Genomic DNA, 16,178 nt, shown 5'->3' on the forward strand with positions numbered 1-16,178 from the left:
TTATGCTCTTAGTTTTAAATTGAGCATTAAATTGTATTTTTAAATTGTGTCATTTTTGTTAATTGTGCCGTCCCTGCTCTCCCAAGCCACTTTGTGAGCCATCCATAGAACTCCTCACGATGGGGCGGCTTCATAAATGCAGAAAACACAACTTAACAGATAAATGTAGACAAGGTGGCGACTGGCGGTTTATTCTGCTGCTGCAGCAGATGCTGTTTAATCTAGATGAAGCCCTTGGACACAGAGGCTTTTCAAGCCCAGAGCTCCCTGGCTTTCCTTGGTACTGCCTTACTTCATACTGTAGCTGCTGCCTCCAGAGCATTCTCTTTGAGCCGAGTGTGTTGGGAGGTGGAGTTCTGCGCCACTCCCTTTGCCTCAATTAGTCTCATGCTTGAGGCCTGACTCAGAGGGACAGGCTGCCAGGTTGGAGAGCCAAGAATAGAACAAACTCTGCAGGAAGAGACATCTGTATTGCATGTGGCACCAGTGTACACAAGGAGCTGCAACCTGCTTAATAGTTGCACCACCTGTTTTCTTTGCTAATTGTTGTACAGTGGTACCTCTGGTTAAGAACTTAATTCGTTCCGGAGGTCCGTTCTTAACCTGAAACTGTTCTTAACCTGAGGAACCACTTTAGCTAATGGGGCCTCCCGCTGCCGTGCGATTTCTGTTCTCATCCTGAGGTAAAGTTCTTAACCAGAGGTACTACTTCCGGGTTAGCGGAGTCTGTAACCTGAAGCGTTTGTAACCCGAAGCGTTTGTAACCTGAGGCACCACTGTACTGTCTACCAAGTTTGTACCTCAACACGGAGCATGTGCTTAAGATGCGCCTATTTGGGTGGTTGAATATTGGACTTCCTGCTCTTCTTCCATATTAAAGCAACATTTATTTTTTACTAAAATATATTGGAACTTTGCGAAACCACAGCTTTTTAGTGTCAGATTTGTATGACACATTGGGGTGGGGATGTAATTCTTCTGCCAGGATTTTGGCATCCAAGGCAGCTAGCATTAAAAAATATAGATCTGTAAAAATACAAACCAGTCAAGAGAAAGAGAGGCTTAACTAAAGAATCATGGCAAGAAAAATTGACAAACTATGTAGAACTGGCAAAACTGACATATAAGCTACGGGACGAGGATAACTGTGACTTTAAGGATGAATGGGAACCCTTTACAAAGTGTCTGAAGACGCAACAAAGTGAACTGGACTCCTTGGCAGGTTTTGAATAAACATTCACAAACTTTAAATTGATAATAATCAGCTAAATAGTTTGAGGATCTATACAACTTTGTAACATGCAGAAAACAGCAGTCTCAGAGAAACCAAAGACTGGAACTGAGGGAAGTCAGGGGGCGGGGGCGGGTGGGTTTTATGTGGGAGGGTGGGGGGAGGGAGGAAAAATGGAGGGAAAACAAGGATGATATGCTTTTGGATAATATTTCTTGTTTTAATTTTGAATAAAACTTTATAGAAAAAGAGAGAAAGAGAGGCTTGAACCATCCCAAACGTACATATATCTGCCAGGGTGGTGGTAGCGACAGCAGGGGGAATATAAAATCTGTAGAGTAGTGGTATTGCAACGTAAGTAGGTCTCCCATCTAGCAAAGCATTTCCAAAATGATTTCAGGAGGTGAGTTAGGCCAGTAGAAATGGTTGTTTCAAATCCTTTGATCATTGTCTGTTGGTTCTAGAAATCTGCTCTGTAAATCGCTTTTTAAACGTAATGTAAACAAATTTTCAAGGATAGGAAAGGGAGGTGCATAAGACATCATTCTACTCTTGGCACTTTGCCAAGTACAACAAAGAGTGACGACTGGAATGTGACCTTGGTGACAAATGATCATTAGAGAAAATTACCTGAGTGCGTTAAAGTATTTGTATCTGCTTTAATCTTGACTAGTTCCTGTATGGTAGCTCCACAGTATTTTGGTACTTGGACAGAGAGGTCTTGCTAGTTTTATGTTTATTGTTTAGTTGTTACAACCCCCCCCCCCCCAACAACTCTGGCAGTTTCTTTTTAATGCATGCTATAGTTCTAAGTACTGTACTGGAATAGGAACCACTATTTCCTCCATTCCTTTGGCTTTGCTCTTGCTCCCTGGCCTGCCCAGGGGGCCTTGATAATTGTTCTCACAAATACCCCCTTCTGGATTTCAACAACACACACACCTGCCCCGCTCCAGGCAGGTAGGGATGTTCCAGTCACCCATTACCTGTTTAACTGGTCATTTCTGCAACATCTTCTCCTTCTGGCAGTTCTTTGGGCATCTGATCCAGTGTAGTCTATGACCTTTGGAGTTGAACTATTTGCTTTACTGTCAGATAAAAGAATTTGCTTGTTATTGAGGAGAGGAAGGGGAGTGCAAAAAAAGAAAAACGAGCTTGGACCAAGTGGCAAGTTCTATTCACTTAAGGCCCATCAATTTCAACAGAAACTTAAGTAAAGGTGAGTGCATCCCATTGATTTAAGTGTTGTCTAATTTCAGTTTAGTATGGAGGATCTAAACCTTTATATCCCTTGACTTCTGCTGGAGCCTTGCTTTTGACTCGAGTCCTTGCAGCTGTCTAGAATTGTAAATTTATAGAGGTGGGCTTTTTCCATACAAGGGCCACAGTTCCTCATAGGAAATCTTTGGGAAACCACATACCTGTGGTGGGCGTAGCCAGAGGCAAAAGTGGGCAAACAACAGAATTGACACTTGCTTTTGTACCATAGGCTGCATTCCAGCCACACAAAAGTGCACATGTTTTCCCAGTGATCCATCCAAGCAGGAGATGCAGTATTCTCAAAGTTCATGGATGCATTCCAGCCAAGCAAAAACCTTGAAGAAGGTTTCAGTGCAGGGCTGGTGAGGGCTGTGGCTTGAGGAGAGGCCCGATAAAGGAATTTGGCCTGAGGGTCCCCACCCATGCTCTCCAAACACTGGAAGGTGCATTCTCTGCTCATGTGACTGGGCGTCTCCCCTCAACTGTATTCTTTAAGCCTAATTAGGATTGCTAGATGTCCTTCGCTCTGTTTTCAAAGGATCGATCCTTACTTTGTGAAGCCAGTTTAGGAAAGCATTATGGGATAGGAAATTGTGACATTAGAGAATAAGGGATAGTCCTTTAAAATAAACTTCCTGCAGGAGATAACGGGCATGTGTCAACACTATAGATCCTATAGTTTGCCCTGTGTCAACACTATAGATCCAAAATGCCTTTTGTATTTCTAAATATTTTAAGTAAACCTAATTTAACCCTGACCTTGCAGCTTCTTCCCTGGTGTGGCTGCTGTTTGCAGCAGTATAAATTCAGTGTATTTGCAGATGTGTATAGCAATGATGGGGGAACTGTGTCTACTCTCTCCAGATGTTGTTGGAGCTCTCGACTCTCATCAGCCCCAGCCAAATATGGCAAGGACCCTCTGGAGGGCTACAGGTTCCCCATTCCTGGTTTGCCACTGAAATTTTCTCTCAGTTTGTTAATTCCTTTGGCTTGTACTATTGTTAAGCCATTGCAGAAACTGGCATTTGTACTTTACATTATCCCTCACTCCTCGACCCTGTTAGGGTTTGATCAGATGATATCAATGAGAAGATACTTTATAGTCACAGTACCTTTTCCATTATGATTTAGGAGATCTCCCTTGGTCTCATTCTAGCCAGACAGGAAATGAATGGGGCATCTTTTCTGTCCGTCCGTCCCCCATGTACATGGAGAGGAGATAACATGTGCTGAAGATGAAAGCAATGCTTTGAGATAGGAAAGGGTGATGTTTACATAAGCATCAGTAGTCTGGCAGATGTAACTTCCTTGGCCTATCAGTTCCCGTTTCCTTTCACTATATGAATTGTCAAAGCAGCAGTTAGAGGTGCCAGCATCCAACCTCTTAGGTACATACACAAGGCAGGGTAAACAATAAAGTGCAAATTAGTCTTTGGTGGACGGGAAGGCCAAGGTCTCAACAACCTCACTTTGGAAGAACCCAATTATATCTGTCAGGCAAAAAGCTTTTCCTGACAAATCTTGTCTTTCTGGACCCGACCACATTCTCTCTCACTTTCCCTCCAACTAAAAAGCCATGGAAAATGAGGAAGAATGCTGCCCTTTGCACCAGTTTTTAAACTAATCATTAAACTGCTTATCATGACCCCTCCTTCCATTTCTTTTCAGTACTCAGAACTGACTAGGGAATAATAGCACTGCCTTGCAAACGTCAATTCTGCAAAACAAGCAGACCATTCCTTTTTCTCTGTGTTCAAGTTCTCCCTGTTTATTCGGTGAGTGCTCCCTTATACATCCGGAAAGGATTTGTTTGCCCTTCCTCTGAACTGCTTCTCACAATGTTGTGTTGTCTTGCGAAATCACTTTCTTTCACTTCTCCCTCTTCCCCCCATAGGCCCCTGAAAGGAAAAAATAATTTTTGGGAAAGGGGGGGGGGTGTACGGAAAATATTGCATCTGCTGTGGCATGGATGGCTGCCATGTTCTCTTCTCCCTCCCCAGGGGGCTTCCATATGTTTGCCCACCTGTGACTGGTCAAAATTAATCTGTTCACACAGGCTCTCCTCTCCGCAAGGAGTCTCCTCAGGAGAAAGTTGCCCTCTTTCCCTAGAGAACTAGCTTGCTTAGAAACTGTGGGTGAGTGAGAACAAGCTAGAAAGGAGTGTCAATGTTTTGCAACTGAGGGAGCGTACCATCTTGGCAGCCTTTGGCCTCATAGTCGGCACTTTTGTTTAAGCAGCCGCCGTTGAGGTACAGTTTGTTCCTAAAGAGGCCTAGGAGCAGCAACATCTGTTTTTTTATATTCATTGGGACATAGGAAGGAAATTGCCATCTAGCTCAATACTGTCTACACTGACTGGCAGAGGCTCTTCAGGGTTTCAGGCAGGGGTCTCTCCCAGCCCTACCTGGAGAGGATTGAAACCTGGGACCTTCTGCATGCCAAACACATGCTCTGCCATTAAGGCTGAATTTGTGACATACAGATTCATTAATCCCTGAGTTTGTAGCCTTAGCATATCCAGTCATTGCCTAGCACCGTAGCAAGATTGTGGACGATACAATTTTTCAAAAAAGGACTTGTTTTCCTGATTGGAATTTTTCTAGCTTTGTGAATAAGTCTGCAGAAGTAACTGCTCTACTTGCCTTGCCTGCCCCACACATCTGTAGCATATCAACACCCTGAATGGGGACTGGGATGGGGAGGCAACCAAATTTCTTCCAGCTTTCCCAAAAGCTTCCTTCACTGATTGCCTGGCGTGATTCTAACATGTCACACAGGCTGCATGCACACCATACATTTAAAGCACAACAGAATCCCGGGAGCTGTAGTTTGCTCCTCAAAGAGCTACAATTCCCAGCACCTTGGATAAAGTACCGTTCCCAGGATCCTTAGAAGGAAGCCGCATAGTTTAAACGTATGGTGTGTACATACGACTGGGCAACTGGGTATACAACTCTGGCATTGTCCTGTTGTAGACACAAGCATAACCATAGCACAGGGTGGGGTATCTTAGGCCCCGAGGCAAAATGTGGCCTCCTAGGCCTCTCTGCCTGGCCTTTGGGACTCTCGCCAGGCCATGCCTTTCACTGGCCATGTTTCACATTCTCCTCAATTGGTTTTGCCCAGTTGAAATATGTCCTTGAACTCGGCCTGAGTGGAGGATAGAGGCGGGTGAGTTAAGCGTGTGCAGAAATCTTGCCTCCTCTACAAAGGTGAAATGTTACATTCATTGCTTTGCCTGCTTATGCCTCTGGCCCCACCACCTACTGACATGCGGACCCTGGAAGATTGCCCAAAAACAATGCTTAAAAAGGTTCTTCACTCCAGCGATAGCATCTGTTCCTTTTACATGCAAGAAGGGCTGACAAGCCATGGAATAAGCAGGCGCTGGGGCTGGGGAGGGGTTTGCTAATGAGCATCTTTCTGTTGTGGCCATCCATGTACGGTGGTAAGTGAAAACACTGGGCTCGTTTGTGCTTGTTTTCCCTTAGAAGGGAGGGATATATAACTATATTAAATAAATAAATAAAAGCTGTGCATTCAAGTGCCCAACTGTGGGCAGGGCACTCTTGAGAAATGGTTCTGGAATTGCTAACTGGCATCAGCACAAAAGGGCTGGTTTGCTGTCCACCCTGAAGAATGTTAAAAGGAATCTCAGGCCAGTAGTGGAAAGGATTGTCAGTTTCTTCCTGTGTCTCAAACCTGAGTTATCCTGAGGCTGTACTTCTCTCCCTTGGTCTCCCTCCCTCTCTCTCTTCTGACCAGCATCATGCCCAAAGTCCTTGTGTGCATAATCATTTGACAGGAATTATAACACCGGTAATATTAACTGCTTTTTGGTCCAGGGTAGGCTTCTGATTTTCTTCTTGCCCTGGCACCACACGCATTTGAAAGGGCCATCCTATCTCCTGGGAGGTCATACATATATGAGCAACAGGTAAAATAGATCAGCTCCTTTAGGGAGTCACTGGAGAAATCTGAAATGAGAATTGATGGGCTTCTTTTAAAAGATATGCTGCTGACATGCCAAGGCATTGCTGTACATATACTGTACACCACTTGCTGTTCTACAGTGAAATGTAATGGATCAGAAGTTGTGGAGCAAAGAAACTCCCTCTTTACTGCTCCATATACCGGTAAATACGTTGCCAGTACCAGGCCAGAGGTGCATATAGGCAATGACTGTTTTATGCGCATTCAAAGCATGCACAACCATGCACGTGCACATCACCACAACCCAGAAGTGGCTGGAAAAGGAAGCGTCACGGGAGCATGGTGAGCTTATATATGCTCTGCCGACAAGTGTAGGGGTCAGGGATGCAACCCATGCGCAAAACAGCTATTGCCTATACCGTATTTAGACAAATGCAATGCACTCCTTTTTTGGCTGAAGTATGTCGCAAAAAATAGGATATGCATTAGATTTGATGCTGCATTTACATTTGCCAGAAAAAACTGCTTTTGGTTTCAAGGTTTTTGAAAATTGAATTGTGTGTTAGATTCGATGGCGCATTAGATTCACATAAATACAGTATTTTAAATTGTGGACACAATTTTAAATGACTGAATGTGCTGTACAGTTTTAGGCTGCAGGCACTGATTCAATGAGAATATACTATGCCATCTTGCCTGTTGCCCTTATTAAGCTTTTCAAATTTATTTAAGTCGAATTATATATGTTTTCCACTGTGTAACTATGGTCTGAGGGAGGTTTGAGGGCAATATATCAGTGGAAGAGTTCCTACTTTGCATGCTGAAGCCCACCTCCCCGAGATAGGACTGGGAAAGACAGCTGTATGAACCCCAGGAGAGCAACCACTCATCAGCATATAGACAGTGGTGAATTAGATAGGCTAATAGTCTGATCTGGAATAAGGCAGCAGCACCCTATCAGGCAAGAGGAGGTGGCGAAGAAAAAGCTCTGTCTGTGTGGTGCCATTCTCAAAGTCTTCATTTCATAACAATCATGAGCTATAATGTGGAAGGAAGGGGTTTCTCAGAAATAGCTAGATTCGCCTTTTGAGATGCAAGACGGATCATAAGATGCACGCAGGACTCTTGGGACGAGAAAAAAGGGACGTTACTCGGGTTTTTTGAGAAGTTACTAGTCACTTAGTTCTCTCTCAAGTCCTATATGGAATTCACACGTTCCTTTAAAAGCAGAGGACAAAAAATAAAGAGCAAAGTTGGTGGAGGTTATCAATGACACTGCCTAAAAATTAAACAGTTAATAAGTGCCAAAGCATTGCGCTTGAAGGATACATGCCCTCCAACCCTTGCTTAGCCAACTTCAGGTAGTAATATGTTCTTCCTTTAGTTTTAGGATTCTGCTACTACAGCCTTCATCCCCCTGATGCCCTCCAGGAGTTTCAGAGCACAGTTTGCATCAGCAGTAGCACTGATGTGAGTTGTATTCCAGAGGGCACCAGATTGGTGAAGCCTGCTCTGCTGGACCGCTCTATTCAGCATGACATTTGCTTCCTTGTGACTTCCTTTTGGCTCCCCCCACTGGCCATTTTTGGTTCTGATGCACCATCGAGACACAAGAGGTGATGCATATATCTAAAGGGTGATCTGCATGGTTTTTTGTTCAGTACGGTGGAATTTATTTTGCAGGTGCGCTATTAGGGTTTTACCTCTTTTGTTTTTCAGTGCTGGGAGCCTCGCTGAGAAATGTCACGCCCCTCTGCTCCTCCGCCAGGCTACGATGATCGGAACCCCCTCTATCCTCCACCAGCGGGGGGATATCCTGCGGGGTACCCAGGAGGCTACCCACAGCCCCAGCCCCAGCCCCCACCATATGGTGGTGGGTACGCACAGCCTGGAGGCTACTCGCAACCAGGGGGTTATCCACAGCCGGTTCCTATTATGCCTACGGTCCCAATGGGCTTTGGTATGCATTTTGATATGTTTTCCTCCTGTGATGGGGAAGGGGGAATACATTCATGAGTGGGTGGGGGATTGGCCAGCTGAAAAACAAATGGAAAAGGGAGTAGCGAAATGCCACAACTAGATGGCTACAAAAGAAGGAAGTATTAAATATTCCTCTTCTTTCTGCTCCTCCTCCTCCTCTTTCTCCTTTTTAAAATGTCCTAACTTTTCTAGGCACTGCCCTGCCCGCAGACTCACAATCTAATGGAGATAACACAAAAGGAAAGAAGAATGGGGAGGGAAGAATAAAGCAAGCACGAAAGCAGCTGCTCCTTTCTGCAGCTTATGAAAAGGGGCCAGATTGGGCTTTGCCATTATGGTCTTCTTGAGAGGCAGGGAGTCCAGCCTCCCAGTGACCCCTTGATCTTCTAGCTGATGTGGTGGGGCTGGAGTCTGCTTCTATCCAGCTTTGTAGTCCCAGGGCAACTGGCAGGGGACAGAATTGTATGTGTGTGCGTGTGCATGCATGCATGTGCTGGAGTTGTAGTCCAGCAATATCCGGAGGGACACAAATTCCCTACCTCTGATATATTTGCCTGATTTAATTGCCATATTATACTTTCAAACAACCTGGTTAAAAGGGTGGGTTTCCTTCATGCTTACATTATACTTATATGGATGGATGGGCAAAGTGAATATTCTCATTTGCTCTAGTGACTATGAATATGGAACTATGGAGTGGTAATCAAATCTAGGTTATGTTAATAGGAAGTTAAAGGGTGTGTGTATCATGGAGGAGGCATTAAAAAGAAAGGCTTGTGCTATAATAGGCCACTCCTTTTGATCTGCAGCTAAAATTGCCTTTTGAGGCAAATACACTTCTAGCCACATAAAGTGGTCTGAGAAGAATATGTACTTAATGCACAGCTTCAGGAGATTTTGCAATCAAGCGGCTTGGTTTCAGTAGCAGCTCCCTGGCAGTAAATACCCAGGTGCTGAGATCTAAGTAACCTGAATGATCGGTGCAGAGGAAAGGCATATGGGAGATGGTGATTTTAGGGGAAGATAATGAGTAGCTAGAGAGGGTGAATTTAGAGCTCAGAGGGCACTGAGAGACTTTCAGCCTTTCAAAGAGTTGACTGTATGGGAGGCAAGTCTTTGCACACCCACCCCAGAAGGTTCTGAAAATACTATGCCAACCCAGGCTAGGAAATTGTTCCTGGTTCTTCCCTTCTCTAGTTAGAGCAGGTGAAGTTAATGTAGAATAAATACCACCATTTTGTCTTCCTTTTGACAGGAGATGTCTATGGTGGCGGCGCTGCTGGAGAGGATGGGACTTTCACTACAGCAGACTGGGATGACAAGAAAGTCAGACACGTTTTCATCCGCAAGGTAATAACTTGAGGAACTACCACTGCATGGTCCCCCATTGCAGCCTCTGCTTTAATGGATACTTCTCTTGGAAGAAGCTAGTCTGTTGCCTTGTGTCAGAGGGAGAGAATCTGCAGAGAGCAACCCTTGGTATTTTTGCAAAGGAGTCTGTTCACTCTGCTAGGAGGAGTGTTGCCCCGTTCTGCAGAAATGAATGAATTGTGGTTACAAGGCGACAACTAAGCATTTAGACTCGATAGGGGCAGGGCCTCCTTTTAGAGAACTGAAAGTTTTGCTAACAGTGTTAATAAAACAAACCATGCTGCTTTTTCAGCTAGCATTTTGAAGCCCCCCCTTCTGCTATCCCTGGGTGACTGTGTAACTTTTCAGAAATGCAGAACTGTAAGGAAGGACAGCTGAGCACAGCATCCAAACACCTAGGTGAGAAGCAGTTCAGAAATACATTGTTTCTTGCTTTCCCAAATGGTATGTGGTAGGTAGCAAACTCAGTTTATATCCCCCAGGGCAAGTGTAGGGAACCTGGGGCTCTCCAGATGTTGCTAAACTACAGCCCCTATCATCCCTAACCATTGGCCATACTTGTTGGGGCTGATGGGAGTTTTAGTTGAGTAACATCGGAAGGCCCAAAGGGTACCCACCTGTGCTTTAGGGCAAGAGTCTAGAAAAAACTCCTAGCCCGCAAACAGATAGGTGAACTGCAGGTGGCTGCAGCATAATCTGTTGGAAGCATCTGGCCCTCTCTGTAATCAGGGGTTCTTTAGAAGATTTACTGCAGTTCAAAAGACAGTGAAATGAGCACCATTCATTTCCAGTCTCTAGGTTGGCATTGCTGTGCATTTACACAGCTTCATGTATACCACATGTCTTCATTTCTAGGTCTACACCATCATTTCTCTGCAGCTGCTGATAACTGTGGCCATCATTGCAGTCTTCACCTTTGTGTAAGTTTTTGCTCCAGCCGTCACAGACCAGTAGTGCTTTTCCCTACTGAGAAATGTCCGCAAAATAATGGTGCTCAGCAAAGCAATGTATTTTTTAATTTCCCCTTTGTTCATGTTGAAGCTCAGGACATTTATTTTCAGCTTCCACCAGTAGTATTAACCATGCTGACACCAGAATAGTTAATAGTGTTGTTGGAATAATACTGGTTCTATAATTTACTTCTTATTCAATTTCAACCCAGTCTATGGTGATAAGGAAAGAGAACAAACAGTTTAGGGGTATCTTTGGTAGTAAAATTAAAAGAGCCATAATTCTCCCTCCAGCAGTTAGTTGTAGCACTATACTAAATGCTTGGAGTTATTATTTACTCGAGTTAGTACCACCAGGGAAATAGAAACACCTTTTTACAACCACAGGAAAAAATGGTTCTGACTTTATTCTAGGTACTTACTAGAACAGTGGTTCCCAAACTCCCACTTGAAAATTGCTGAGGGTCTTGTCAGGCCACTTAATGATTTCCCCCCTGCTTGTTGTAGCAATTGCAATGCGCTGTGCTAGATGCTGTATGTTTTTAAGTGTGTTTCTATTGCTTATTTTGTTCCTTATATTGTATAACAATTTTCACTCCATAGAATTAGGACTGTAGTACAATGAAATACAATATAAGAAATAAAAGAAGCAATAGAAATACAATTAAAACTAAATATGAATCGTGTCATTAATGTGGAAATACCACAGCCTACCTGAATAAAGCTTGCAGACCACCAGTGACCCTCAGACTACAGTTTGGGAGACCTCTATCCTACACTGCAATTGGAGTATGTCCTTAACAGTTGTCTTCTGTTCATGATCTATTCCTTATGAGGATGACACGGGGGAAATATTAATACGTAGCAGTGAGGATAGAGACTGGAGTATGAAGGGATCATACGGATTTCTTGCAGAAGCAGCATCCTGCCTCCCGTGATAATTAATGTGAGAGAAAATATTTATATTACATAATTTTCACCCTCCACAGTGAACCCGTATCCAGTTTTGTAAGGAGAAATGTTGCTGTTTACTACGTATCTTAGTAAGTATTGGCTTCTCTCCAATATGCTTACAGGGCTGTGCTGTCTGTCTGCTCAGTTAAAAACATAAGAAGAGCCTGCTAGATCAGGCCAATAGCCCATGCAGCCCAGCATCCTGTTCTCACAGTGGCCAGCCAGAAGCCCATGGGAAACCTGCAAGCCGGAGCACAAGAGCATCCCTGTGGTTTTCCAATGGAAGCAGAATGCAGCCACCAGGGCTAGTAGCCTTCAAATAGCCTTCATGGTGTTGTTCTGAGCTCCGTGGCACAACTTGGGCTAAATCAGTATTTTCTGTTATCGTGGATCTGGGTGACTATAGATACACCCTTCTTTGGGGATGGGAAAGCCTCTTGTCCAGGGTTCTCCAGAAAGCTGGCAACTCTGCTTGTGGAAGCAGGGCTGGAACTTCAGGTTAAATCACCTCATTGCCCGGCCAGGCATTGCAGGCACACAGCTTGCTACCACAGGGTTAAACCATACCACTGCATGTTTACAGGCATCACCCAAAGGCCAAGTGTGTATCTGTTGTCACCCTTTGGCATGATTGGTGGGGCAGAAGGTCTATGATCGTTAGAAGTCAGCAATGATATCTTGCCTTGGTGCTGATGCTCCTATGTGGTTGCATTTCCCCCTCAATTTCTCATTACTGCTGTTTTGAGTAGTACAGAACTTTGCCATGGAACATGGTGCATAGGAGGAGCATTTGCCTGGAAGTCAGTCGCTTCCAACTCTGTGGGACTTACCCATCAGATTGGGCTGCAAATAGCCTATATCCTGTGAGAAGTGGAATGAGCCTGGAGATAGCTGGGCATCTGTCCCAGGATGTTAAACTTATCACCCTCCTGATGTTGCTGGGCTCCATCTCCCATAAGCCCCAACCACCATGATTGATTGCCAAGGATGATGGGAGTTGTAGTTCAGCAAGATCCAGGGGGTCATAGGTTCCCTGTCCCTGGTCTATCCCACCAACTTCCATGTGCAAGAGAGTAGAGCTTGTAGTAGAAGCAGTGGTGAACAAGCCTAGCTCTGCTAAGATGTTATGTACAGAGAGAAAACCACAGAGACTAAACTCCCCCTGAGGCGTCGGAAGTGGTGCTCAGGAGTGGCACCAGTGCCCTGAGTTCTCCTAAGTCAGCAAATGTCACATATCGAGGTCCCACACCACAACAATTGAAGCCAAATTAACCACTAAACAGGGTTTAGTGGTTAATATTCAACTCTTGTGCATCTGAAATCCCAGCCTTTTTGTGTCTTTAGGGAGGGATGCAAAGTTCTTGATAGATGCAAGGTCCTCCTATGACTCAAACATCTCACTCTTGTTTCCTTCCCCCAGTGCTGTGTTCTTCGTCACTTACCTGGTGCTGGCATGCTGTGAGGGCCCACGGTGAGTGTTACATTGGATATTCTTGGTGACTGTGGGATGTATAGGTAGGTGAGTGGCTGAATGTGAGGCGGGGTTTTGAAATGAGTGGCAGCTGGGCAACATGGGAAAACTAGGCTGTGCAACAATTTCCCAAACACCGTTTTCTTTCATTACTTGTGGGTGGTTTGGAGCCAGCGGTGCAGTGTCTGGAGGGGTGTGCATCCACTTTGAATGAAGCCTGAACCCAGAGGCTGCTTTGGAGTCTAGAGTAGGATTGCAACTCACTTGGCCTCTTTGCCTCTGGTGAAAAATGCCTACAGCTGGGAGGATGTGCTGCAACACTTGGCCCTAGTGACACTGCTTACATATCTCCTTTCTTTTCAATCTCTTCCAGGAGACGCTTCCCATGGAATCTTATCCTTCTGACCATCTTTGTAAGTAGGCAAGTTGTTCATGGGGCTTGGGCAATGGAATTTTCCGTGAATTCCCTCAGCGGTGGTGGTGCAATTTTTTTTTTAAATTTTAAACATTTTTATTCCACTCTTCCTCCTCACTGCTCAGAGTCATTTACATGAGTCTAGCCCCATGGCATCCTCTCTGTAGCCTTATATGCTAATAAATAAATAAAAATTTAAAAATTGTCCAGTAGCACCTTAGAGACCAACTAAGTTTGTTCTGGGTATAAGATTTCATGTGCATATGCACACGAAAGCTTATACCCAGAACAAACTTAGTTGGTCTCTAAGGTGCTACTGGACAATTTTTTTAATTTTTATTATTTATTTTGTCTGTGTCAGACCAACATGGCTACCTACCTGAATCCTTACATGCATTTTAGACTGAGGGATTGTTTTGAGTCAAGGTCTTACTCACTGAGCTTCAAGGCTATGTTTGGATTTGAGCACAGATCCTAGTGTGATGCCAGTGTACACAGTCCTGGGATGGACTACGTAGCGTAGATACGATGGGTTTTTGATGGAAACTTTTAAAAAATAAAAATTCCAGAAAAACCAGAGCGCTGAGGGATACTAAATTATCTATGCCTAGTCTTGCTTTATACTCCAGTCAACACCTGAAACTATTTGTATGTAGCTTAATCTGAATAAAAGGTTAATCAGCTATTTTGGATGTACACCCAGTCTAGATCTGAAGGCTATGTCTAATTATGTACACAAGACTCTTCTGGGGATATCACACCATATTAAATTTTGGAGACTCTTTGTTGCAGCAACTCCAGGCAGTTCAGTCAAAGATTTATATTTCTCTTGAGGCCCCACTTTGTGAATGTAACAGGTGTCCTCAGGGACTATGTAGTCATGGATTGGCAAAAATGTTATTGTTAAGGGATTAATAATAAAACAATTTATTTATATCCCACTCTTCCACCAAAATCAGTACAAATAAAACAACCAGTTTCTAAAGAACTTAGTACAACCAAACACTTAAAAATAAAGGTCAGACAAACTCAAAATAGCAGCAGAGATAAAAGATGTTGCACCTTAAAACTGGCAGCAATCAAATGAGAAGTTACACATTAACAACTTGCCTAAATACAAGTGCCTTCCATTACTAGTGAAAAAGACACAACGAGGAGGCCTGACAAACAGCTTAGGACCAGGTTACATTAGAGCAGATGTGGCTAACATGCCCCCCCAGATGTTGCTGGGCTACAGCTCCTCAGTCCAGACCCTTGGCTATTCTGGTTGGGGCTGGCTGGAGTTGGAGTCAAGAAACACCTGGAGGGCCACAGGTTAGCCACACCTGCTCTAAGGCACCCTGGTCTTAAGATGTGTAGGGCTTTGGAGCTACAGTTCCCTCCTTGTCTTACTAGCTTGTGCTATTCCCCAGGACTGTGCTTACTTGATGAGAGCATCTGTAAGAAGAAAGTATGAGAAACAAAAGTTTCACCTGGTTTTCAGACTTGACAAATCCTAATCTGAAGCTATTGCAGAACTGAAGCTCTTTGAGGTTATGGTGATATGCCAGGAAGGCAATGTTCACTTTTACCTTCTATTTTTCTTCTAGACACTGGCCATGGGATTCATGACGGGCACCATTGCTAGGTAAGATAAACATCATCATCATCATCGTTAGCTTACTCTCTAGCAATTAAACTTGAGCTTCTGGTTAGAGGTTACTTTCACAAAGATGACATCCATTCTCACATCTCACAGCTGTGATTTGAATCAGGTACAGGATTCTGAGGACCCTGATGATGCTACACAAACTTCTTGTTCTATCACCTCAAGGAAGCCACTTTGGCCCAAGTATAGTTCTGCTGCTTGTATCACCTGCTGCTGTGTAACTATTTCCAATACCTGAGCCTTATTGGTGTGTCCAGCCTACACCGAAATCATTCATTTAAGTCTCACTCCACACTGAGCATTGCCCATCTAGAAAGGAAGGTTTGTAGGTTCCATGCCTTGAGGTGTTTGCGGCAGGGAGGTATGATTGCAATCCTAAGGGTTGAGACTGGTATATATTGGAAAGAAAGCTGTAAGCAGACTTGCTTCTAAATAAATGCATTTAAAACTGAAATGCTAAGTCAAAACAATGTTCTGTCTCTTAATGACTAAACGGTATTAATTCTGCTCTATTGAGACGTGTTCAACTTTGCATTTCCTTGCTATTCAGTATGTAACTTGTCCTGAGTTTAGATCTAAATTGTGCACTTAGGATTCAGTGGCAAAAGAGTTATCATAAAGTAAAAAACAAACCCCCCAGACCCTTAGGTAAAAATAATTATTTAACTCTCTATTTCAGCATGTACTCTACAAAGGCTGTTATAATTTGCATGATAATCACAGCTATTGTGGCCATAATTGTCACCATCTTCTGCTTCCAGACAAAGGTGAGGCTTGCTTCTTCCTTGAAGGTAACATTGGTGTGGTCCAGTGTGGATAAAAATAAATGATTTTTTTAAAAAATAAATTGGATTTTTTAAAATTTTAAATTGGATTTTTAAAATAAAATGCTTTTGCAGGAAAAATCTTTCTAAAGATAGTTTTCTATTTAAGTTAATTATAGTCCAAAGGTTATTCATCAGGAT

At 43.7% G+C, this 16,178-nt stretch overlaps 1 protein-coding gene across 1 annotated transcript in view; it reads left to right on the forward strand.

Moving 5' to 3' along the window:
• Window positions 1–16,178, forward strand: part of LOC310701047 (protein lifeguard 3-like) — a 32,684-nt gene that overhangs the window by 14,033 nt on the left and 2,473 nt on the right. The window contains exons 2-9 of the mRNA XM_083491111.1: window positions 8,144–8,384; window positions 9,660–9,754; window positions 10,631–10,695; window positions 11,715–11,768; window positions 13,100–13,150; window positions 13,524–13,563; window positions 15,155–15,192; window positions 15,893–15,980. Coding sequence (XP_083347237.1) covers window positions 8,165–8,384; window positions 9,660–9,754; window positions 10,631–10,695; window positions 11,715–11,768; window positions 13,100–13,150; window positions 13,524–13,563; window positions 15,155–15,192; window positions 15,893–15,980 — 651 coding nt within the window. The 5' untranslated portion in view covers window positions 8,144–8,164. The remainder of the gene's footprint in view (window positions 1–8,143; window positions 8,385–9,659; window positions 9,755–10,630; window positions 10,696–11,714; window positions 11,769–13,099; window positions 13,151–13,523; window positions 13,564–15,154; window positions 15,193–15,892; window positions 15,981–16,178) is intronic.

This window comes from Podarcis liolepis (assembly GCF_965112155.1).
Source record: "Podarcis liolepis genome assembly, chromosome: 1".
Classification (NCBI taxonomy): domain Eukaryota; kingdom Metazoa; phylum Chordata; class Lepidosauria; order Squamata; family Lacertidae; genus Podarcis; species Podarcis liolepis.